Source organism: Natrix helvetica (assembly GCF_964273705.1).
Source record: "Natrix helvetica genome assembly, chromosome: 9".
In the NCBI taxonomy this organism is placed as follows: domain Eukaryota; kingdom Metazoa; phylum Chordata; class Lepidosauria; order Squamata; family Natricidae; genus Natrix; species Natrix helvetica.
The window spans coordinates 19,152,109-19,174,230 of record NC_138560.1 but is presented as its reverse complement, the minus strand read 5'-3'; the positions used below and the strand labels follow the sequence as shown (position 1 = coordinate 19,174,230).

Below are 22,122 nucleotides of genomic sequence, written 5' to 3'. Positions count from 1 at the left end.
TTTCTGATCGACAAGCTCAGCGTCTTAACCACTGAGCCACCACATCCCTTTATTATGTATGGTACTACTCTAAGGAGCTTGAAAACTTCAGTAAGAGAAAGATGGGGTGTATTTTATTTTTATATATTTTATTTTGTGTACCTGTATATCTTAACATACAGGTAGTCCCCGACTTATGGTCACAATTGAGTCCAAAATTTCTTTCATTAAATGAGATATTTGTTCGGTGAGCATTGTCCCATTTTAGGACCTTTCTTGGCACAGCTGTTAAGTGAATCACTGCCATTGTTAAGTTAGTAGCAAGATTGTGAAGTGAATCCGGCCTCCTAAACGCTATGCCTTTGACAAAAAACGGGCCCATTTTCGCAAAAAAACAGACATTTTTGGCTCATTTTTGCCCCCACCCCCCACCCCAGGAGCACTCTTCAAGCCTCCTAAAGGCTATTCATGCCCTTTTTTGGGAAAAAAAATGGGCCGTTTTCGGGAGGTCTGCAAGAGTGCAAAAACTTTTTTTTTTAATTTGCCTCTTCAAAATCTTGGTGCGTTTTATACTCGGGTGCATCGTATACTCCAAAAAATATGGGCAGCTATATAAATTGAGAAATAAATAAATACAAATTAATACTTTTAGATTTTAGAGGCTTGCTCAATTTGGTTTGGTCACTGCTGCAAATACCTTCCCATCCACTAATCTCAACATTGTGTGATTACGGATTTGTGGGTTTGTTTTTTTTTACCTAAAAAGGCCCTTTATTTATTTTTTTTAAAGAAAAAGTTGAAATCTTTCTCTTGGCATCCATACATACCTATGAGCACACTGCTGTCTGAATAATTTCGCCCCAGGACCGCACCTAATTCCACACGCATTAACCATCCCTTCCGTTTGGCCTTTTCCTGAATCTTGTTCAGATGCTCAAGATATTTTTTCATCATCGCTAAGCAACGAGGAAACAAAACAATGGCGGGCAGAAATACTATCTTTAGCAGCAAAAGAGAGGTTAGGGCAGAGAGTAATTGGAGCCTGTCGGAGTCAGCTCTGGAGGATCTGCTTGTAGGGGCTGAGGGGGTAAAATTTCCCCTCAACGGAGAGATAACTCCACAGGAGGGTCAAGATGCTTTTCAGGTTGAACATCTGGGAACTGTCACGGAAAACATCTGGAGGACATTAGGTGGTGCTCTCCTATTTTGTAGTGTCCGTGCTAGACATCCCCATCACTGCAAGGGTCAAAATAAACGTGGCTTATTAATATCCCACTATTCTAATCTAGGCTTCCCAAGAGCATGTAGCAAATTCCTGGTACTGACAAAAAACCCATTTATTAATTGACTGTGAATTCTGCTCATTCACATCCAGCAAAGTCTTTCAAGGGAGGATTTACAGTCACAGACCTTATCTGGCTTGGAGAGCTGACAGGCCGATAGCCGCAAAACTTGGCAAGGAGTCTCGGAGAGTCACGAACCAATTAAGCGAATTAATTGTCTCCTGCAAACTCCCCTCCCCTTTTGCTCCTCTTTTATTTCCTCTGGAAGGGGCCATTTATCATCCACCTGTGGCCTTACTCCCAAGTCGACCCCTGTTCTTTAGCTGTTTCCTTCGTCTGGCCACTCTGTGCATGCGCACACTGGGAACAGGCTCCAGCTGTTCTTCTGACACACTGATCACTGACTCTGAAGGCAGCTGATAACCCTTCTCTGCCTCCGACACAGAACCCTCATCAGAGCCTTCCCCAGACTCCAGGACTGGCCCATGTTCCTCCCCAACCTCCTCACTGTCTGAATCTACTCTCAGCTCTGCTGGCTGCTGGGGGGGGGGGGGTCACATTGCCCACATACTTTATAGTTATATTTTGGGGGAGTTCCATCTTATTTCATAGTACTTTTAGCATTTCAGATGAGACCTATTGTAAAGAGCTGCTCCAGAAACATACAGTTAGGAGGAGAAATGTCATTGCAAAGGCCCCGTGGATTGGGACCAACTAGACCAGTTTGATCTAGTGGTTAAGGCAGCAGGCTAGAAGCCAGGAGGCTGTGAGATCTAGTACCGCCTTAGGCATGAAAGTCAGACAAGTGACTTTGGGTCAGTCACTATCTCTCAGACCAACTCATCCCACAGGGTTGTTGTAGAGAAAATAGGAAGAAGTATATGTGTCAGGCTTGGAAGCCATCTTTGTACAGGACCTCAAGCCTGCCACATATTCAAACATATTCTACTGTGGGAAATTGGGAGGGGGGATTGTATGGAGCATGGGAGATATGTAGCCATAACGACATTCCTTCTCAGAGAGTCAAGGTCATTTTGTCCCTGCACCTGGGCCGACGTGGACGGGAGAACTCTTCGCTGTTTGGGCCATGTGATGGACATATGGGTGCTGGGGCAGGGTCTTGAACTTTCAATTGGGTGGGGAAAACCTGGAAGCTTTCAGATTCGGGTTTTCCCAGATGTGCCAACATGGCTTCTTTAATAAATTTGAATTTTGAGGAATCTCTAGCCTCATATTCTCATTTGATGGAGGATGCTATTTGGAACCCTGACCATATGTTGTACTCCTTGAGTTAGTTATAAAAATAATAAAGGCAGGATATGAGTTGTGATGGCGCAGCGGTTAGAATGCAGTATTTGCAAGCTCTCCCAGAAGTGCCTTTTTCAAGAGGCAACTGGACTTTCTGATTTTTCTTTGAAGACGTTTCGCTTCTCATCCTTTGAGATGAGGATGAGAAGGACGAGAAGCGAAATATCTTCAAAGGAAACCCAGAAAGTCCAGTTGCCTCTTGAAAAAAGCACCTTTGGGACAACCGTGACCTAGATGACTGAGAATTTTCACAGTATTGCAAACTAGTTCTGCTCACTGCCAGGAGTTCGATCTTGATGGGGCTCAAGGTTGGCTCAGCCTCACATCCTTCCGAAGTCGGCAAAATGAGGAGTCAGGTTGTTGGGGGCAATATGCTGAAATTGTAAACTGCCCAGAGAGGGCTGCAAAACACCGTGAAGAAGTATATCAGTGCTTAAGTGCTGTATCAAGAAACAAGCAAACAAATCACTTAATAACGGTTGAGGTACTGAGCAGGGATTCACATTTCTGCCAGCTGTGCCCCAATGTGACCTGATGGGCAAAGTGAGGGAGAAATAATTCCTTGTTGAAAAGGATTGCTGGGAATTCTGATGCAAAGCATTTTGAGCATCCCAAACACACGCCCCCAAAAATGCAAAAGTGATTTCCTTCTCTGCCCTCCCCCCACCCCAAACAGCTGAAGATGCTGGATAGCAGAACTGCGGTACAGCCAAAGAGATTGAAATTATGAGGCTGCTGCAGGGGTGAAATCCTCCTGGTTTGGCCCGGTTCAGCCGAACCGGCAGGGACGATTGGCATCAGTTCTCCAAACCGGTGGCAAAAATCCCTGGTGGCCCTGTCCACGCCTACCTGGTCGACCTGTCGCCGCTCACCTCTTTTGGCCGCTTGACCCACTCAATCTGCACGTTTCTCCCTCCATTCACAGCAGAGCTGTTCCTTTAAGGTAGTCCCCGGGAGGGAGGGGGGATGGACAGACCATAAAGAAAGCAGCAGTTCTGCTGTGAATGGAGGGAAAACCGTTCGGATTGTCTCTGCCACATAATTTAACCTTAAATGCAGCAGAGACAATTCGAACGTTTCTTCCTCTGTTCCCAGCAGAGCTGCTGCAGCCTGTCCCTTTAAGGTAGACCCAGGGAGGGAGGGGGCCAGGGGAGGACCATAAAGGGAAGAGCACCTCTGCTGTGAATGGACTCACACGCACATTTTTTCCTGCAGGGTTCTGTGGGCGTGGCTTGGTGGTGAGGGCATGTGATTGAGTGGGTGTTACCATCAGTGACATCAAGCTGGCCACGCCCACTCAGTCACAGGACCCCACCACCAAGCCACGCCCACAGAACCGATAATAAAAAAAAATTGAATTTCACCACTGGGTTGCTATGCCCAAAACTAGTAAGGATGTCAACCATTTTTAGCCATTTTGAGGAATTACTGAGTCTCATTTGGACTTCTGTAACTGTGGTTTGACATAGCAACCAAACAGGACAGGTACAGACTTCAACGGATAGCTAGGAAGGCAAAAAAAACCAAAAACACCCCGATTGCAACCAGCCTGCCTTCCATTGAGGACATGCATACTGCATGGGTCAGAAAGAGGGCTGAGAAAATATCTACAGACCCCCCCGCACCCTAGATATAAGATGTTTCAACTTCTCCCTTCAGAATGCCACTGTAGGGCATTGCATGCCAACACCTGAGACAGTTTTGACCCTTGTGCCATCATTCTGCTGAACACCTAATTCCCACAGCACTGTCCTATGTCTAAGGATATTTACTCATGTAGTAAGGCTATATTACTGTTTTTCTTCCCATCTTTACTACTACCTTCTCCTATTGGTATCTTTCTCTATTACTCTGCTGTTTGCATGTACGCTGAGAGCTTATGCAACAGAAGCGTATCCCTTGTCTGTCCAATCACGCTTGGTTATCCTATCCTATCCTGTCCTGTCCTGTCCTATCCTATCCTATCCTATCCTAACCATTCATCTTCCTTTTTATCAGTTGCTGAATTTCAACGCTGCCACTATATTTTCTTCTTTTTATCTACTGCGGCATTCGCCTGTTTGCATGTTGAGCTTTGCATTCAATTCTTTTGTTTGTTAAAAACACTTTGAAGAGCTGGCCTAGAAAACAAAGCAGGGCACAAATAGACTGCAACGAAGGTATCAACAAACGGACCAGGCTGGGTAGCCAAACCTGGCAATGGGTCGATGACAATTCACCGTGCGACAACTCAGTATGGCCAAGTCGTCGTGGAACAATTCTGTCGTGGCATAAGAGCTCCACTAATATCAAAGAAATGGTGGAATAGGATCATTAAAGAAAGGACGAAAAAGGAGGGACAAAATGGAACGGGAATGACAAAAATTAAAATATTTTTTAAATTTATTTTGAAGAATTGAATTGTTAAATTGTTAAAGCGGTGAGTTGGCCACAGTGAGCTGACTGGAGCAGGTTGTTCCATTCCAACCTGGGATTAATGATTGGGAGACAAAAAAAGAAAGCACAGCAAACAGACTCCCTTCAAGAGCTACTCAAATGGATGAGAAATAAAAACAGAACTGGTCTGGGAAAATCCATCCTTAAGTCACTGATAAATTTGCAGTAAGCTCTCAGCATTGTCCGACGACAAAACGGGGGCTGGCAGCATATACAGGTAGACCTCTACTTATGACCCCCACGGAGCCCAAAATTTCCATTGCTGAGACTGTTGTTAAGTGAATGGTGCCCCGCTTTACGACCTTTCTTGCCACTGTTGTTAAGGGAATCACTGCGGTTGTTAAGTTCGTAACATGGTGTAAGGTTTCCTAAAAACACCCTAATTGACTCATGAGTATCGAGCCAAGTTTCAATACAAAACTAGTCATTTATTAGGAGCATCAAAGGCAAGGTCTTTCCGCAGTCAGGTCTACATTTGTTTGATTTATAGCTGCACTTTACCCCCGTTTCTTCCCTCCCCTCAATCTGTGTCGTAAATCACATTCACCTATGAGGTGCACCCCTCCCAAGCCTGCTGCAGTAATCTGAGATCCGACTTCAGCCGACAGTATGCCTGGAATGCACTCCCCCTACTTCTCTCACTATGACAACGTTGGGAATTGACACATGGTTGTTAAGTGAATCTGACTTTGCTTGTCAGAAGGTGGCAAAGGGGGAATCACATGACCCCAGGACACTGCAACAGTCATGAATGTGAGTCAGTTGCCAAGCATCTGTGAATTCTGATCACATACCATGGGGATGCTGCAACCGTCGTAAGTGTGAAGAACAGTCATAAATCACTTTTTTTCAGTGCCATCGTAACTTCGAACGGCCACTAAACGAATGGTTGCAAGTCAAGGACTACCTGCACATTGAGTCCTCAGTGGGATGACAAGTGCATTGTCAACAGTGAGGATATAACAGTGATAATATTACAAAGCGGGAATGCAGGGTTATTCCTAATTCCTACTACAGTTTAAAGATGAAACTGAGATTAGTGAGCATTTCTTCCTTATTGTCTCCACACCACAAAAACAACTGGCCTGCCTCAATTCGACATTACAACAGCATTAAAAAAGAAAAAGCAACTTTGAAGAGATGCTTGCACGTACAACCCCTGTAGCATCCGAAGTCACATACCGTATTTTTCGGAGTATAAGATGCAGCAAAGCTTTGAAGAGGCAATTTTTAAAAAAAAAAAATCTTTTTTTTTTCAAAAAAAGAGCATGAATACCCTTTAGGAGGCTTATAGAGTGCTCCTGGGAGGTGGGGGGGGGGGGGTTTCCGCTCATTTCTGCCCTCCCCAGCCCCTAGGAGCTCTCTGAAAGCTTCCTAGAGGCTATGCACAGCCATTTTAGTGAAAGGGGTGGGATTTCGGGAGGCAAAAAGTGCTGTATTCAGTGTATAAGACGCACCCAGATTTTCAGCCTCTTTTTTGAGGGAAAAAGGTGTGTCTTATACTCTGAAAAATACGGTAATCAACATTTGGGTGTTTGGCTACTGGCATGTATTTATAGTGGTTGTAGCATCCCTGGGTCATGTGACTGCCATTTGTGACCTTCCCAGCCGGCTTCCTACAAGCAAAGTCAATAGGAGGGGAGGATCTGGATTCACTTAGTGACCACATAATACACTTAATAACTGCAGTGATTAACCACCATGCCAAAAAAGGTCATAAAATCAGGCATGACTCACTTAACAACTATTTTGCTTAGGAATGGCCCCCAACTGTGGCCATAAGTCAAGGACTACATGTATCTCCTATAAAAACGTTCTGGAGAGGACATGGCTTTAAATGGCTCCCGGAGACTCAGTTTGCACACCAAATCCTAGTGCTTTAGTATTCTGTGTGCAGATTTGCACAGAGATTTGAGCACCTGGTCCCTGGTGTGGTGTGTCTGGGCTTACGCTTTTTGTTTGGTACAATCCTTATTCGGTTGTGACTTCCTAAATATACCACAATATCTGATTTCTGCTGGGACTCCACAGGTAGTGTGAACTGCCTGCTCTGACTGAGAAACCACAATATCTAGCTTAATATGACACATAGGACCAGCCTATCCTGCTTTCTTCCCCAAACTATGGCCAGAGGAATCGAGATAGTTTAATGCTTGAGTTGGATCACAAATTATTTGAGGCCTTTAACTGCTCCTTGGATCAGACAGCAATGCTGTTCGGTGAAAAAGTGTTTCGAATGAGCAAGACAATAATTCTCAATTCCCCTTGAGAAATAGCTTTCCCTGCTACATAATAACTTGGAAGCACTACAGACAGGGGTGGGATTCAGGCAGTTCGCACCAGAGGTGGGTTACTACCGGTTCGTGCAAACGGATAGTGGAAATTGGGACTGGGTCGTCAAACCAGTAGGGACGGCAGGATGGCCATGCCCCTGAACCTGTTCCCCAGTTGCCCATGCCGTTGCCAGCATGGTTTTTAGACATTTTATAATGTTCTGTGCATGCGCAGAACAATTTATAGGCAACTGTGCATGCGCAAGCAAAGCATACTGGCAGTAACACCGGCAGCAACTCACCCCGGTTCGCACCTATTTTAGAGAACCGGTTGTTAACTTTCTAAGCAGTTCGGAGAACCGGTTGTTGGGAGAAATCTCCTTTTGTTTTTTCCCACTTTATAGGGCTAATCCTGTAAGGAAGACAGGAAGGAAGGAAACATTCTGCTGTTGCTTCTAGCCTGATCTTTATTGCCCTGCTTACAGAAACTGCCTCTCCGGTTAACCCTTGTTACATTGTAACAGCTCAGGCGAGGCGTCCATCGACCTGAGTGACGTTGAGTTGGCCACGCCCATCCAGTCACATGACCACTGAGCCACGCCTACCCAGCTGGTCATTAGGGCAGAGGTTGTTAAATTATTTAAACCCCACCACGGATACAGATGAGAAGTGTAATGCTTTAATTTGAGGAAAAAGGAAGGAGGGGGTGAGAATTGTTTCTTCTAAAGGACCGGCTCTCACATAGTTACAGATTACTTAAAATCTAGGAGAAAAAAGTAAGCAAAGTTTTTTCCCGGGGGGGGGGGCATGCAATTCCCATTAATCTGCTGTGAATCTGATGGGTTATTCAACTAATGATTAAATACGAAGTCTACCTCAAGCAATACACAAGATAAACAAACAAGAAAGGTGAACAGAAACGTTAATCGTGTTACTGAAAACCTGCATGGACTTGATATTTTTTGGCCATTGGGAGGTGCAAGGATGTTTTGTCCCCCCCCCTCAAATCTCTTAAAATTCTACTGAGCCCCATCTTCTGTTTGCTAAAATTTCATCCTGTTTTGTAGACTTTCTCAACCTTGGCAACTTTTAAGGTGTGTAGAATGGTGGGATTCAATTTTTTTTTACTATCGGTTCTATGGGCAATGCTTAGAGGGCATGGCAGAGGAAGGATGCTGCAAAATCCCCATTCCCTCCCCACTCCAGGAGGAGGATACTGCAAAATCCCCATTTCCTCCCCACTCCAGGGGAAGGATACTGCAAAATCCCCATTCCCTCCCCACTCCAGGGAAGGATACTGCAAAATCCCCATTCCCTCCCCACTCCAGGGGAAGGATACTGCAAAATCCCCATTCCCTCCCCACTCTAGGGGAAGGATACTGCAAAATCCCCATTTCTTCCCCACTCCAGGGGAAGGATACTGCAAAATCCCCATTCCCTCCCCACTCCAGGGGAAGGATACTGCAAAATCCCCATTTCCTCCCCACTCCAGGGGAAGGATACTGCAAAATCTCCATTCCCTCCCCACTCCAGGGGAAGGATACTGCAAAATCCCCATTCCCTCCCCACTCCAGGGGAAGGATACTGCAAAATCCCCATTCCCTCCCCACTCCAGGGGAAGGATACTGCAAAATCCCCATTTCTTCCCCACTCCAGGGGAAGGATACTGCAAAATCCCCATTCCCTCCCCACTCCAGGGAAGGATACTGCAAAATCCCCATTCCCTCCCCACTCCAGGGGAAGGATACTGCAAAATCCCCATTCCCTCCCCACTCCAGGGGAAGGATACTGCAAAATTCCCATTCCCTCCCCACTCCAGGGGAAGGATACTGCAAAATCCCCATTTCCTCCCCACTCCAGGGGAAGGATACTGCAAAATCCCCATTCCCTCCCCACTCCAGGGAAGGATACTGCAAAATCCCCATTCCCTCCCCACTCCAGGGGAAGGATACTGCAAAATCCCCATTTCCTCCCCACTCCAGGGGAAGGATACTGCAAAATCTCCATTCCCTCCCCACTCCAGGGGAAGGATACTGCAAAATCCCCATTCCCTCCCCACTCCAGGGGAAGGATACTGCAAAATCCCCATTCCCTCCCCACTCCAGGGGAAGGATACTGCAAAATCCCCATTTCCTCCCCACTCCAGGGGAAGGATACTGCAAAATCTCCATTCCCTCCCCACTCCAGGGGAAGGATACTGCAAAATCCCCATTCCCTCCCCACTCCAGGGGAAGGATACTGCAAAATCCCCATTCCCTCCCCACTCCAGGGGAAGGATACTGCAAAATCCCCATTCCCTCCCCACTCTAGGGGAAGGATACTGCAAAATCCCCATTTCCTCCCCACTCCAGGGGAAGGATACTGCAAAATCCCCATTCCCTCCCCACTCCAGGGGAAGGATACTGCAAAATCCCCATTTCCTCCCCACTCCAGGGGAAGGATACTGCAAAATCTCCATTCCCTCCCCACTCCAGGGGAAGGATACTGCAAAATCCCCATTCCCTCCCCACTCCAGGGGAAGGATACTGCAAAATCCCCATTCCCTCCCCACTCCAGGGGAAGGATACTGCAAAATCCCCATTCCCTCCCCACTCCAGGGGAAGGATTCTGCAAAATCCCCATTTCTTCCCCACTCCAGGGGAAGGATACTGCAAAATCCCCATTCCCTCCCCACTCCAGGGGAAGGATACTGCAAAATCCCCATTCCCTCCCCACTCCAGGGAAGGATACTGCAAAATCCCCATTCCCTCCCAAACAGCTGGGACTAGGGAGGCAGAGAATAGATGGGGGCGGGGGCCAGTAAGAGGTGGGATTTAGTGGTTCTCTGAACTACTCAAAATTTCCGCCACCGGTTGTCCAGAACTGGTGAGAACCTGTTGAATGCCACCTCTGGTGTAGACTCCCCAAATCTCCCTGCCAGCAATTCTGAGTGTTAAAATCCACACATATTAAAATTGCTAAGGTTGAGAAACATTGCTCCGTTGGCTAAGTTCATGCTTCTTTTGGTAACTGTTGAGACCTAGGACCTTGACTCTTTAAAAAACGCGGAACACTTCATCCTGCACTTACAGGCTTGTCTAAAACGGTGTTTCTCAATCTCAGCAACTTGAGGTGATGTCTCCAACTCCCAGAATTCTCCAGGCACTATGACTGGCTAGGGAAGTCTAGGAGTTGAAGTCCACACATCTTCAGGGTGCCGAGATTGAAAACCATTGGTCTAACACAGAAGTGTGAATCTCACGTCACGTGATGTATTGCAACTTTTTCCCCTTCGCTAAATCAGGCTGGCCAGTGTATGATGCATCCACCTGCGGGCCGCGAGTTTGACACCCCTGGTCTAACACATATACTAGAACAGAGATGGTGGACCTTTTCGGGACCAAATGCCCAAACTGGAACACACAGGTATGTGCCTATATGTGCGTGCATGTGTGCTGGAGCAACGGAAAAACCAACTAGCACATGCCTTTTTTTCTCTGCCGTTTTCCAGGACATTTCCTGGCTGTTTTCCGGGCTGTTTTCCAAAAATGGCCTGGAAAAGGTCCCCAAAACGGCTGGTTTTTGGCCATATTCCGGCGTTCCAGCACCCATGAAGACCAGCTGTCCGGCGTTCATGTGTGTGCAGGAAACAAGAAGAACAGCTGGCAACTGTGTGTGTGCCCACAGAGAGGGCGCTGCATGCCACCTCTAGCATACGTGCCATAGATTCACCATCATATTACTAGAAAGTCTCTCTCTCCTTCCTTCCTTCTTTCTTTCTTTTCTCTCGCTCTTTCTTCTCTTATCAGTTTACCCCTGTCACCTAGTTCCAGGGCTATTGATAGGATGGATTTAAAATTGGGGGTCCCTTCTTCCCATCCCTCGCTGTGACACAGCTGCATGTCCCCAGGGGGTCTCTTACTTCTACTGGGTGAGTTCCAGAGAGTGGCGGAAGATTTGGAGAGGCGCTTGTTGATTATAGAGTCCACATGTTTGGGGAGATTTACAGCAGAGAGGGAGCACCTGCTTGCACCTACAGAGGGAAAAGACACACAGGTGTTAAGGGCAGCGGGGTGGGGTGGGGGGATGGGGATCTGCTGGACGTGCGAGCATGCAGCAGTGGGGATCATGCAGTGAATGCAATGAGTTGCAAACGAGATTCCACTAGGGTGCTTCGATTCGGGCTACAAACACCTTTTGATGTGCTGATTCGCAGCCCTGTGTATATTCTACCCCAGTAGACGTGTCCCCGCTGATGTCACAGGCCTAAGTGAGCTTGGCAGAAAGCAAATTAGCACATGTGGTGGCACAGTGGCTTCCGGCAGGGCTATACCCTTCCCAGAGGCCCCATTGGCAGAAGCTCTGATTTGGAGATTCCCCCACCCCATTTCTGCAGACAAGCAGCAGCAGGAGGCGAAGACATTATTCACAGCTCCTTCTTGTTACAAGCTGACTTTGACTCAGATCCCATCCAACTGAGAGACGGCTGAGCCCCATAGAAAGCTTGCAACAGATGACAGCCTTCATAGAAGATGTTAAAATATCAGGTTCTTGGGCACACTTAACAGCATGTTCACACTGCCATGGCCAAAAGATCAGCAAGACGTAGACTCAACCATCCAGCAAGCAGGTTCCTTTTTAGAGACCGAAGCTGAACCACAAACAGCTTGGATTGACAGCAAAGCAGCTTTTTCAGATTGACGTTAGGGCGCGGTAAGTTTCGGAAGGACAAAACCCGCAAGCACTTTGAGCATTCATTTATAGGACACAATCAGAATTTGAAACAAACCCTGGCTTTTTATTCCAGGGCCACCACAAATATTAGCGAGGCGGTTAGTTTACCCTCTGTGCTATCTGCAAGCCAACGTCTTGAGAAATTGACCAAGTAGATGATTCTTTGAAAAAAAGCACTCTTAAAATAGTTCTGCTTCCCTAACAATGCCTAACTTGATGGTTACAGACTTAACTAGAGCAGTCATTTGTACAACATGAGAAGCCTAGCTAGTTTTAAACTTGTTAGGGCTTTTTTGGGTAACTTTATGTGTTCTGTGAATCCAACTTGGGGGATGAGTTTCCGATTCAAAGTATTAAACCAACCCAGGGAACAAAGTGGCTCCGTCAGCTGGTTAAGTGTGTTGTGTGAACAAACCCAACCAAAGTATGCCTCTGGAACCTGCTTTTCTTTGTTTCATATGGCAATGTAAACATAAAATAATGATTTGGACAATTTTTCTGCACACTGGGTCGCTGGTAGCATCCTGTATGGTTCTCTATATGTATTCTAGGCTGAAAAATAAGAGCTGATGTAGAATTCCTGTTTCCTAAAACCACATGGAACAACATGCCCAGTTTTGTCTAAACCCAAAGCAAAATTCCTAAACCCAAAACTAATTTAGAGTAAGAGCTGCCAATATTGGTGGAAGATTTGTAATAATAGAATCACAGGATTTATCTCTGCCAAAAAAAACCAGACTAATTGCAGATAATTATTTGAATGTTATATATCCTATTTCTATTTTGCAATAAATAAAATCCAGTCACTGAAGAGTATTTAACTTGTTCGGTGAGGCCAAACTAATTAGAGAGAGCAATTTCATGAACTGATCTGACCTATTTTGGAGAATTCAGCAAAGAGAAAATATTGTTCAACATTATTTATTTATTAATGAACCGCTCACTCTGAAAAGTGTCTCGGAAGAGCCCTACATGTAGTCCTCATTTTGCAACTGCCTTGTTTAATAACAATTTGCAGTTCGAACATGATGAAAAAATTACTTAGTGACTAATCTTCACATTTATGACCGTTGCAGGTCTGTAAATTTTCACTTAACAACTGCTTTGCTTAACAACTTACTGTATTTTTCAGTGTATAAGACTGTGGTGGAAAAAAGTGGTGGAAATGTCTGTGCATCTTATAGAGCAGGGGTGTCCAAACTTGGGAACTTTAAGACTTGTAGACTTCAACTCCCAGAATTCAGCATGGCTGGCTGGGGAATTCTGGGAGTTGAAGTCCACAAGTCTTAAAGTTCCCAGGTTTAGACACCCCTGTTATAGAGCTAATGTTGCCAAAGCCTCGCCCACCCGCCGGCCTCCATCCTTCAGCTTCTGCCTCCTAGCAATTTGCCTCCTTGCAGCAAATAGCAAACAGCCTGGTCAGCTTCAGCACAGCCTGATTTAGCACAAACAGCTGATTGGCAGTTGGATCTGCCTTCTGGAATACCGCCTATCAGCTGTTTCAGACTGTGGGGATAGCCACTGCCCATCACAGCTGCTGCCTATTGCTGCCTCCATGCGCCCCATTTTCAACCTCTGCATACCCTGTTTTCAACCCGTTCCAGGCAGCGAGTTTAGGCAGCGCCAGCGGTCCCGCCGTCTGAAATGGATCAAAAATGGGACATGCAGAGCCAAAAATAAGGAGCATGGAAGCCAAAAACGGGACGCAAGAGGCGGCGATCCACACAGCCTAGGCGGTATTCCAGGAGGCCGATCCAACCGCCAATCGGCTGCTCATGCTAAATTAGGCTGTGCTGAAGCTGACCACGCTGTTGGTTGCAAGGAGGCAAATTGCTGGGAGGCAGAGGCAGATTTTTTTTCTTGTTTTCCTCCCCAAATGCTAGGTGCGTCTTATAGTCTGAAAAATATGGTAGTTGTTTATCCTGTTTGTGGTTGCTAAATGAAGATGAGATCAAAAGCCACCAAGTTCACCATTCACTTCCCAACAAGATGTAGCTTCCATCTATCCACACATTGGCTAACAGAGCTTCCTCATAAAGATACGAAGTGCTTTGAACATCTGGAACGTTTGTTTTTTATCCTGATCAGCAGCCATTTCCAATCAGTTCAGAGAGTTAAAGAAGAGCACAGCAGAATGGTCAATAACAATATCCTGATTGCCTATAGAGAATTATTAATCACCACAGGCAACCAGGAAGTTGCTATTGAATCAGTTATGCCTGTTCTTTTAAAGGTAGTCCTTGAAATATGATTGTAATGAAGCTTGCCTAAAAAATACGACCTCTTTTGTGCCCGTCGCCGTCATTCAGTGAACTAATGATTCACTGTAGACATTGTTTTGCTGAAAACTGTCATAAAATGGGATCATAGGATGCTACAAACAGCTGTAAAGGCTGCCATGTTACCAAGCAACTAAAGTGCTTGGACACATGACTATGGAGTGGATGGGTGGGTGACTGATGGTCAGAATTTTGGATCCAGGTCTTAAATCCCCTTTTCCGGATTGGTCATAAGTCAAGGACTACCGTATTTTTTGGAGTATAAGACGCACCTTTTTCCCTCAAAAAAGAGGGTGAAAATCTAGGTGCGTCTTATACACTGAATACAGCATTTTTGACCTCCTGAAACCCTTCACCCAAAAGGGCCATGCAGAGCCTTTAGGAGGCTTCTAGAGTGCTCCTGAAAGCTGAGGAAGGCAGAAATGAGCGAAAAACGGGCCGTTTTTTGCTCGTTTTTACCCCCAGCCCTCAGGAGCACTCTGGAAGCCTCCTAAAGGCTCTGCATGCCCTATTTTTTTGACAAAAACCAGGCCATTTTAGGAAGGTCTGCAGCGTGCAAAAACTTTTTTTTAATTTGCCTCTTCAAAACCTTGGGGTGTCTTATACTCCGGTGCATCTTATACTCTGAAAAATATGGTATTTGGGGCTATTTTTTGAAGCCCTTCCAGAAAGTTTCTACTTTGTCATCCTGCATTACACATTTCTCTCTCCAGTCATGGGAGCTTGTGATCGTATAAGCCCCTCCGCTGCTAGGGCAGCATGCTGCCTTGGGGGATTCTGGGAGTTGGAAGTCCACACCTCTTATTGTTGAGATGATGCTAGTCCCCAAGGTCACTCCCCAAACCGCTTCCTAACCCCACCAAAACAGGAAACCCTGGCCCTGTTCACACACACGTGGCTACGTCCACTTGGTATCATCATGCCTGCAGCATCCGTACATGCCCAGAGTGTGAAGTGTGGCACTTCCAGAGGTAGGATTCAGCCAGTTCTCAATGGTTTGGGTGAATCGAATGTTAATTTTACATCCGGTTTGGTGAACCAGTAGTTCCGATGACTGGCTGGCCCTGCCCCACCCCTCCCAGGAGTTTCCACGTGCCCTGTCCTGGCTCCCTGGTACGTGCAGGAAAGCCTCCTAGGCCTAAAATGGGGCACGGGGGTGTACGGCACACACACACTCCGCAGCCCATTTTTTGTTCCCAAGGGTGTGCAGAAGGCAGAATGCTGTCTGTCACACCCCCTGGCCACGCCCACCCAGCTGGTCATCAGGGCAGAGAACTGGTTGCTAAATTAGTTGAATCCCACCTCTGGCACTTCCCATTCTCATCCTTCAGTTTCCCACCCTCCAGCCCATTCCTGCCCAAAGACTCTTGGGGATGGGAAGATTGCCAAGGACAGAATATGCTCTGCTCAGCAGTGCCGTCTTGGGCAAGCTGTATCTATGGCTCAGTTCCTTTCTGCCTTGGTCCCAATGTGGCCGCATGGTGGAAACTGCCAACCAATGAGGAGAAAGATGGGTGAGGCTCTGAGCAGCACATGGCATAGAAGAGAAGAAGCAGGGTGGGAACGTGAAGGTGCCAAGCGGTCAAAAGTCCACTGAAAATGGACAACGGGCCCCAGCGAAGCTGCAAAGAAATGCACTGCTGTTCTGTATGCAGAGGAAGGAAGGAAGGAAAGAAAGACAGAAAGAAAAGGGAAGGAGGAAGAGGGAAAGAGAAAGAAAGAGGGAGGAAAGAAAGAGAAGGAAAGAAATAGGAAGAGTGGGAAAGGAATGGAGAGAGGGAGGGAAGGAAGGAAGGAAAGGAAAAGGAAGGGAGGGAGGAAGAGGGAAAGAGAGAAAGAAAGAAAGGATAGGAAGAGTGGGAAAGGGATCGAGGGAGGGAAGGAATTGCCTTATAATTTCAAACTATAAACTAGGTTGCAGAAGCCCCTCCTCGTCCCAAGGACATGCACGTGCAAAAGTGCCCAGCCGTGCAAAAGGCATCAAGTCTCCCCCCCGCGCACCACGCCCGTTGTGCTTGCTGTTCCCCCAAGGAATATGAAGCTGTGTCCTACAAGCTAAGCAGGGCCTCCACTCACCCTCCTTGTGTACGGGGGAGCCCTGGTGCAGTGCCCCAGCCCACGACCACCGCTGCTGGCGGATTTCAGCCCAGGTTTTCTTCACGGAGCGCTGGATGGCGGCTTCGTAGAGCTCCTGAACACAAAGGGGAAAAGGTAAAGGTTCCCCTCATACATGTGTGCTAATCGTTCCTGACTCTAGGGGTCAGTGCTCATCTCTGTTTCAAAGTCGAAGAGCCAGCGCTGTCTGAAGATGTCTCCGTGGTCATGTGGCTGGCACGACTAAACGCCAAAGGCGCACGGAACACTGTTACCTTCCCACCAAAGGTGGTCCCTATTTTTCTACTTGCATTTTTTACCTACTTTCGAACTGCTAGGTTGGCAGGAGCTGGGACAAGTAGCGGGAGCTCACTCCGTTATGCAGTGCTAGGGATTCGAACTGTCGAACTGCCGACCTTTCTGATTGACAAGCTCAGCGTCTTAGCTACTGAGCCACCGTGTCCCATAAAAGGGGAAAAGGTGGAGGTTTAATTCCGTATTTTCGGTTGCCAATCATCCAACTTAGGGGTGTGCTTGCATAAATGAGCTCCAGAGGATGGTAGAGACAGGAAGGCCTGGAGGAACATTGTCTAGACCAGGGGTGTCCAAACTTGAGAACTTTAAGACTTGTGGACTACAACTCCCAGAATTCCCCAGCCAGCATGGCTGGCTGGGGAATTCTGGGAGTTGAAGTCCACAAGTCTTAAAGTTCTCAAGTTTGGACACCCCTGGTCTAGGGGGTTGCGATGGGTGGGACACGACTTGCAACTAGCAACAACAATAGAAATGGGAGAGGCAGCGTGGAGGAAACAAGCTGCCTTTGCTTTGGTTTACCTCTCAGGTCCATTGTAGCCTTGGGAGTGAACAAACGTTGCTGGCCCACAACTTGAGAACATCTCAAACTGACCTTGTTCCTCTCCATCTTTTGGCGCTGGCGTTCTTCCAGGGCAGCTCGCCGCTTCTCTGCCCGCACTCGCTGCTCTTCCAGCCGCCTCCGTCGCTCTTCCAGCTGTTTTTCCCTCAACATGCGGGCCTTCTCTTCCTTCTCCAGCCACACTGCCCGCTTGGCAGCTGCTCACGGGAGGTCAAAGAGAGAAGGAGACACAGCGAGGTTTAGAGGCGCCGTACACAGAATCCCTCCTGCCCAGGAAGCCCACAGACTCACTCCTGGCGCATGCTAGCTCAGCGTGAAATGTGGTGCTTTGGCATTTTTGATAGGACAAGCTGGATGAAGCCCACCCTGTAAAAGGCATCTCAACCAGCTTTAGCACTCAGGATGTTACCTAGATGGGTAACGTCTGCAAGAAAACAACGAGGCTCAGAGAGCACCAAGGATCGGACACCTTCCATTTACAGCCCCGTTTCTTAAACTTTTCTTTCTTCTTTCTTTCTTTCTTTCTTTCTTTCTTTCTTTCTTTCTTTCTTTCTTTCTTTCTTTCTTTCTCTCTCTCTCTCTCTCTCTCTCTCTCTCTCTCTCTCTCTCTCTCTCTCTCTCTTTCTGGATTCTTTCCATTTTCAACATTATACCCCACAAAATGTGTGTGTTTATAAGGATTCTATTGATCCATATTTATTTTATTAAAAATTAAAATTGAACCATGTGCTGATTTTGAAAGAGTCTAGAGGGATGGAGGGAAGGAAGGAAGGAGAAAGAAGAGGAAGGAAAGAAAAAAGAAAAGGGGAAAGAAAGAAGAAAAGAAGAAAGAAGAGAGAAAGACAGAGGGAGGGAAGGAAGGAGAAAGAAGAGGGAGGAAAGAAAAAAAGGAGGGAAGGAAGGAGGAAGAAAAGAGAAAGAGGGAGAGAAGAAAGGAGAAAGAAGAGGGAGGAAATAAAAAAAGAAAGAGGGAGGGGAGGAGAAAAGAAAGAAAGAGGGAGGGAAGAAAGGAAGGGGAAAGAAGGGAGGAAAGAAAAAAGAAAGAGGGAAGGAAGGAGGAAAAGAAGGAAGAAAAGAGAAAGAGAGACAGAAAGAAGGAAGGAAGGAATAAGAGAGGAGAGAGGGAGGATAGGGGAGCAAGTGTTGCAGCAACTCCATCCCCAGCTTCAGGAGTGACCCACACAGCTGGCGACAGCTGCTGAGCCAGAGGGGAGAAAGCAAGAGAGGAGGAGGGAGGGGAGCGGTCCCAAAGGCTCAACACAAAAGAAATGGGAAGTGGCATTGAAAAGCGCATTCAGGCCGGACAATTGGGGAAGGAGAGTGGAAAGGGGCACAGGGTGAAGCCCCACTGCTGGGAGGGAAGAGTGGGGCTGGGGGAGGGGGCTGGAGCAGAAAAGACCACCCTACCGAGTGCAAGGCAACAGATCCGCCAGTTGGCGAAAAGGAGCCTCCTTAGCCGAGAGGTCTTCCCAGAGCAACTGAGAGGGCCAGGAGCTCTGGCCTTTGGAAAGCTTCGCATCCAGCCCCTCTGAAATGTCCCCCTGAAAGGCATAACAGAAGGCTAAGCCACCACGGGAAGAACTCATCGCATTCCAGCCGAGTTGAATTTCAGTTCCATGAGCTCCCATTCTCTCCCCTCCCCCACTCCCTTTCAGAACGCACTGGGGCGGGGGAGGGAGACACAGGCCAACTGGGCAGTTGAGGGTTCTCCAGCATTGAGCTAACGATGGGAATCATAGTCCAATAAACCTAGAAGACATTGGGGAGGGAGGGAGGGAAGGAGGAAAGAAGGAAGGGAAAGTGAAAGAGAGCTAATGATGGGAATTGTAGTCCAATATATCTATAAGACATTGGGAATGATGAAAGGAGGGAGGGAGGGAGGGAGGAAAAGTGAAAGACAGCTAATGATGGGAATTGTAGTCCAATATATCTATAAACATTGGGAATGGTGGATGAATGGAGGGAGGGAGGGATGAATGGTGGAGAGGGAGGGAGGGAGGAAGGAAGGAAGGAAAGAAGGAAGGAAGGAAAAGTGAAAGACAGCTAATGATGGGAATTATAGTCCAATATATCTATAAGACATTGGGAATGATGGATGGGTGGATGGATGGATAGAGGTGTAGAGAGAGCGAGAGAGGAAGGAAGGAAGGAAGGAAGGAAGGAAGGAAGGAAGGAAGGAAGGAAGGAAGGAAGGAAGGAAAGGGCTTGTAGTTTCTTCCCGCACATAATTTATCCAAAGTTCACACTGAATGGGAAATCAGCTTTGATGCAGAATGTTGTGAGAACCCAATTAATTATAATTTAGAGAATAAAGGCTTGGTTGAGGGAACAAAGAATGAACATGATGCCTGTATTGTAGCCAGTGGTTCCAAGAGTCTCTTCCAAGAATAATGGATCCTACTTCGGTTAGGGCCAGGCTTATACAAACTACCAATTTTAAATAAAAATGGATGTTCTTGCTGTAACTGAAAATATACAAGATTTTCCCTGATTTCTGTGGATGCTGAAAGTTTCCAAAGTTTTTGATATGGTTCCTGTGTGTGTGTGAAATTTATTTGGGGTTCTCTAAGAATTTTTATGTTTTGCATTGATCTGAATTATCCTACTCCTAAATCATGGGTGATTATTTATGGTGTATCCCCTCCTTGGGGCAATTTATATTGCCAATTATGTTTAATTCAGAACCCCTTGCCTGAAATGATTAGAAATTCAGAATATACCCCACGCAGTAGGAAGGGAAAGAGCATCAGTTTTTATTATTCAGTTATTATGTTTTATAGCAGGTTCAGCAATCAATCTTCCTATTTCTTAATATGTGAATTTGGAATGGCTATTGGACACGAATTTACCTGGATATTGAGCAAATAGGATTATCCTATCATATTGGTTGAATGGAATTTACAAGATTTTGCCCTTGAACACATTTCGTCAGCCACGATATCTTGCAAGCTTGCTGCTTTGTAAAGTACAATTTATCTGTTCTCCAAGATGAGTTTACTTTTCCATCTTTTGAGGTTTATTGCTAGGCATTCCTCAGTCACTGTTTAACTTGAAAGGTATTATCTGGGATTCTGGCCCCATTGCAATCTTGCCTGGTTTTCAGACACGCTGTTTATGCAGGGACCCATTTCAAGACCTGTTTTTAATGCTTCAAAAATATAGAGAAAATATTGGATCGCAGATAACCCAATATTTCTCAACCGTGGCAATTTTAAGCTGTCTGGACTCCCAGCTCTCAGAAGCCCAGACCCCTTAAAGTTGCTGAGATACACTGATTTCACCCATGAAAAACATACACCTGGGAAAGTTGTGGAATTCACAGAGGTTTACCACCGGTGTGCAAATGTGAGCGCCTGCGCCCTCCACGCATGCACTTTGCTTGTGGGGGTGTCGAAAACGAGGCTGCATAGGAAGTCACGAAGCCTCTGTGTGTGTGTGTGTGTGTGCACGGGATAGTGGCAGGTCGCCACTACAGGTTCACCCGAACCAGTCCAAACCGGCTGAATACCACCTCTGAACAGGAAATTTAAAAATAGTGTAAATATAAGTATAAACTACCGTATTTTTCAGAGTATAAGACACAACTTTTTCCCTCAAAAAGAGGCTGAAAATCTGGGTGCATCTTATATATTGAATACAGCATTTTTGGCCTCCCGAAACCCCGCCCCATTCACCAAAATGGCCGTGCATCGCTTTCAGAGAGATCCTGAGGGCTGCGGAGGGCAGAAATGAGTGAAAAACACCCTGCATTTGGCCCCTCAGCCCCCAGGAGCACTCTATAAGCTTCCTAAAGGCTATCCATGACCTTTTTTTCACAAAAAATGGGCCCGTTTTCAAGAAAAACGGGCCGTTTTTTTGCTCGTTTTTGCCCCCTCACAACCCTCACAGGAGCATTCTACAAGTCTCCTAAAGGCTATTCATGCCCTTCTTTTGAAAAAAAAAGGGGGGGCATTTTTGTGAAAAACGGGCCATTTTGGGGAGGTTTGCAGAGTGCAAAAAAAAATTTTTTTTTAAATTTGCCTCTTCAAAACCTTGCTGCGTCTTCTACTCCGAAAAAATACAGTATGCATCTGATGATAGCCAATTTGAGGAAGCCAATTTTTGAACTGTTGCAGCATTAAAACTGACTCTGATTTATCCCAGAGTAGATTCAACCTAAGGATTCAACCTAAGGTTTATCTGAACCAGCTGTTTCTGAAGCTCCTGAGTGGTTTGCATTATGGTTTCTAAGCCGGGAACCCTTCTGTCTAAGATGTAGAAGAAAATTCCTGGAATTGGTACTAGCGGTGGGTTGCACATTTCGTTACCACCGGTTCTGTGTGTGTGTGTGCCTTCCGTGCATGCGCCTGGCCTTCTGAGCATGCGCTTTGTTCACACGCGCACCTTCCATGCATGCGCCCACCCTCAAAAGCGTGCCTAAATAGGACAGCATAGAGCAGGGGTGGGTGGGCGGACTCACCTGCGATTTCTGCTACCAGTTCGTGCAAACCGGTCTGAGTATCACCTCTGATTGGTACTATATTTTACTTGATTTTATATATTAACGGGTTTTACGTCATGGTTTTTGGGGGGCTTTATCCCCATTTTTTGGGAATCTAACCAAATGCCTTGAATGACGGATTGAGGGGGATGAGAACTAACTAAACTCTTCTACAATTCTGATAGGAAAATATTACACTTGATTTGCAGCCATGGTTTTGTTGCTACGTTTAACGGTCAACAACACTAGAATTCATCTTTGTTTTTTAAAAAAAATAGGGGGGGGGGAGGAAGAAAGCATTCAAGTAAATGATAAATTAAAATTTTGGGATTCACAGGGGGGGAAAAAAGATCCCCAAATCCTTTCCATGACTTAATATATTCTGTGTAAATCCAGTCCTTTG

At 46.4% G+C, this 22,122-nt stretch overlaps 1 protein-coding gene across 3 annotated transcripts in view; it reads right to left on the bottom strand.

Moving 5' to 3' along the window:
- The window catches only part of MAP7D1 (MAP7 domain containing 1), a 94,788-nt gene that overhangs the window by 27,978 nt on the left and 44,688 nt on the right, over positions 1-22,122 (bottom strand). For 2 of the 3 annotated variants that reach the window (XM_081962027.1, XM_081962028.1), the window contains exons 4-6: positions 17,273-17,436; positions 16,348-16,462; positions 11,181-11,291 (exon numbers count right to left, since the gene is read on the bottom strand). In XM_081962027.1, the coding sequence (XP_081818153.1) occupies positions 11,181-11,291; positions 16,348-16,462; positions 17,273-17,436 (390 nt within the window). The remainder of the gene's footprint in view (positions 1-11,180; positions 11,292-16,347; positions 16,463-17,272; positions 17,437-22,122) is intronic. The other variant, XM_081962029.1, reaches the window with a different exon arrangement.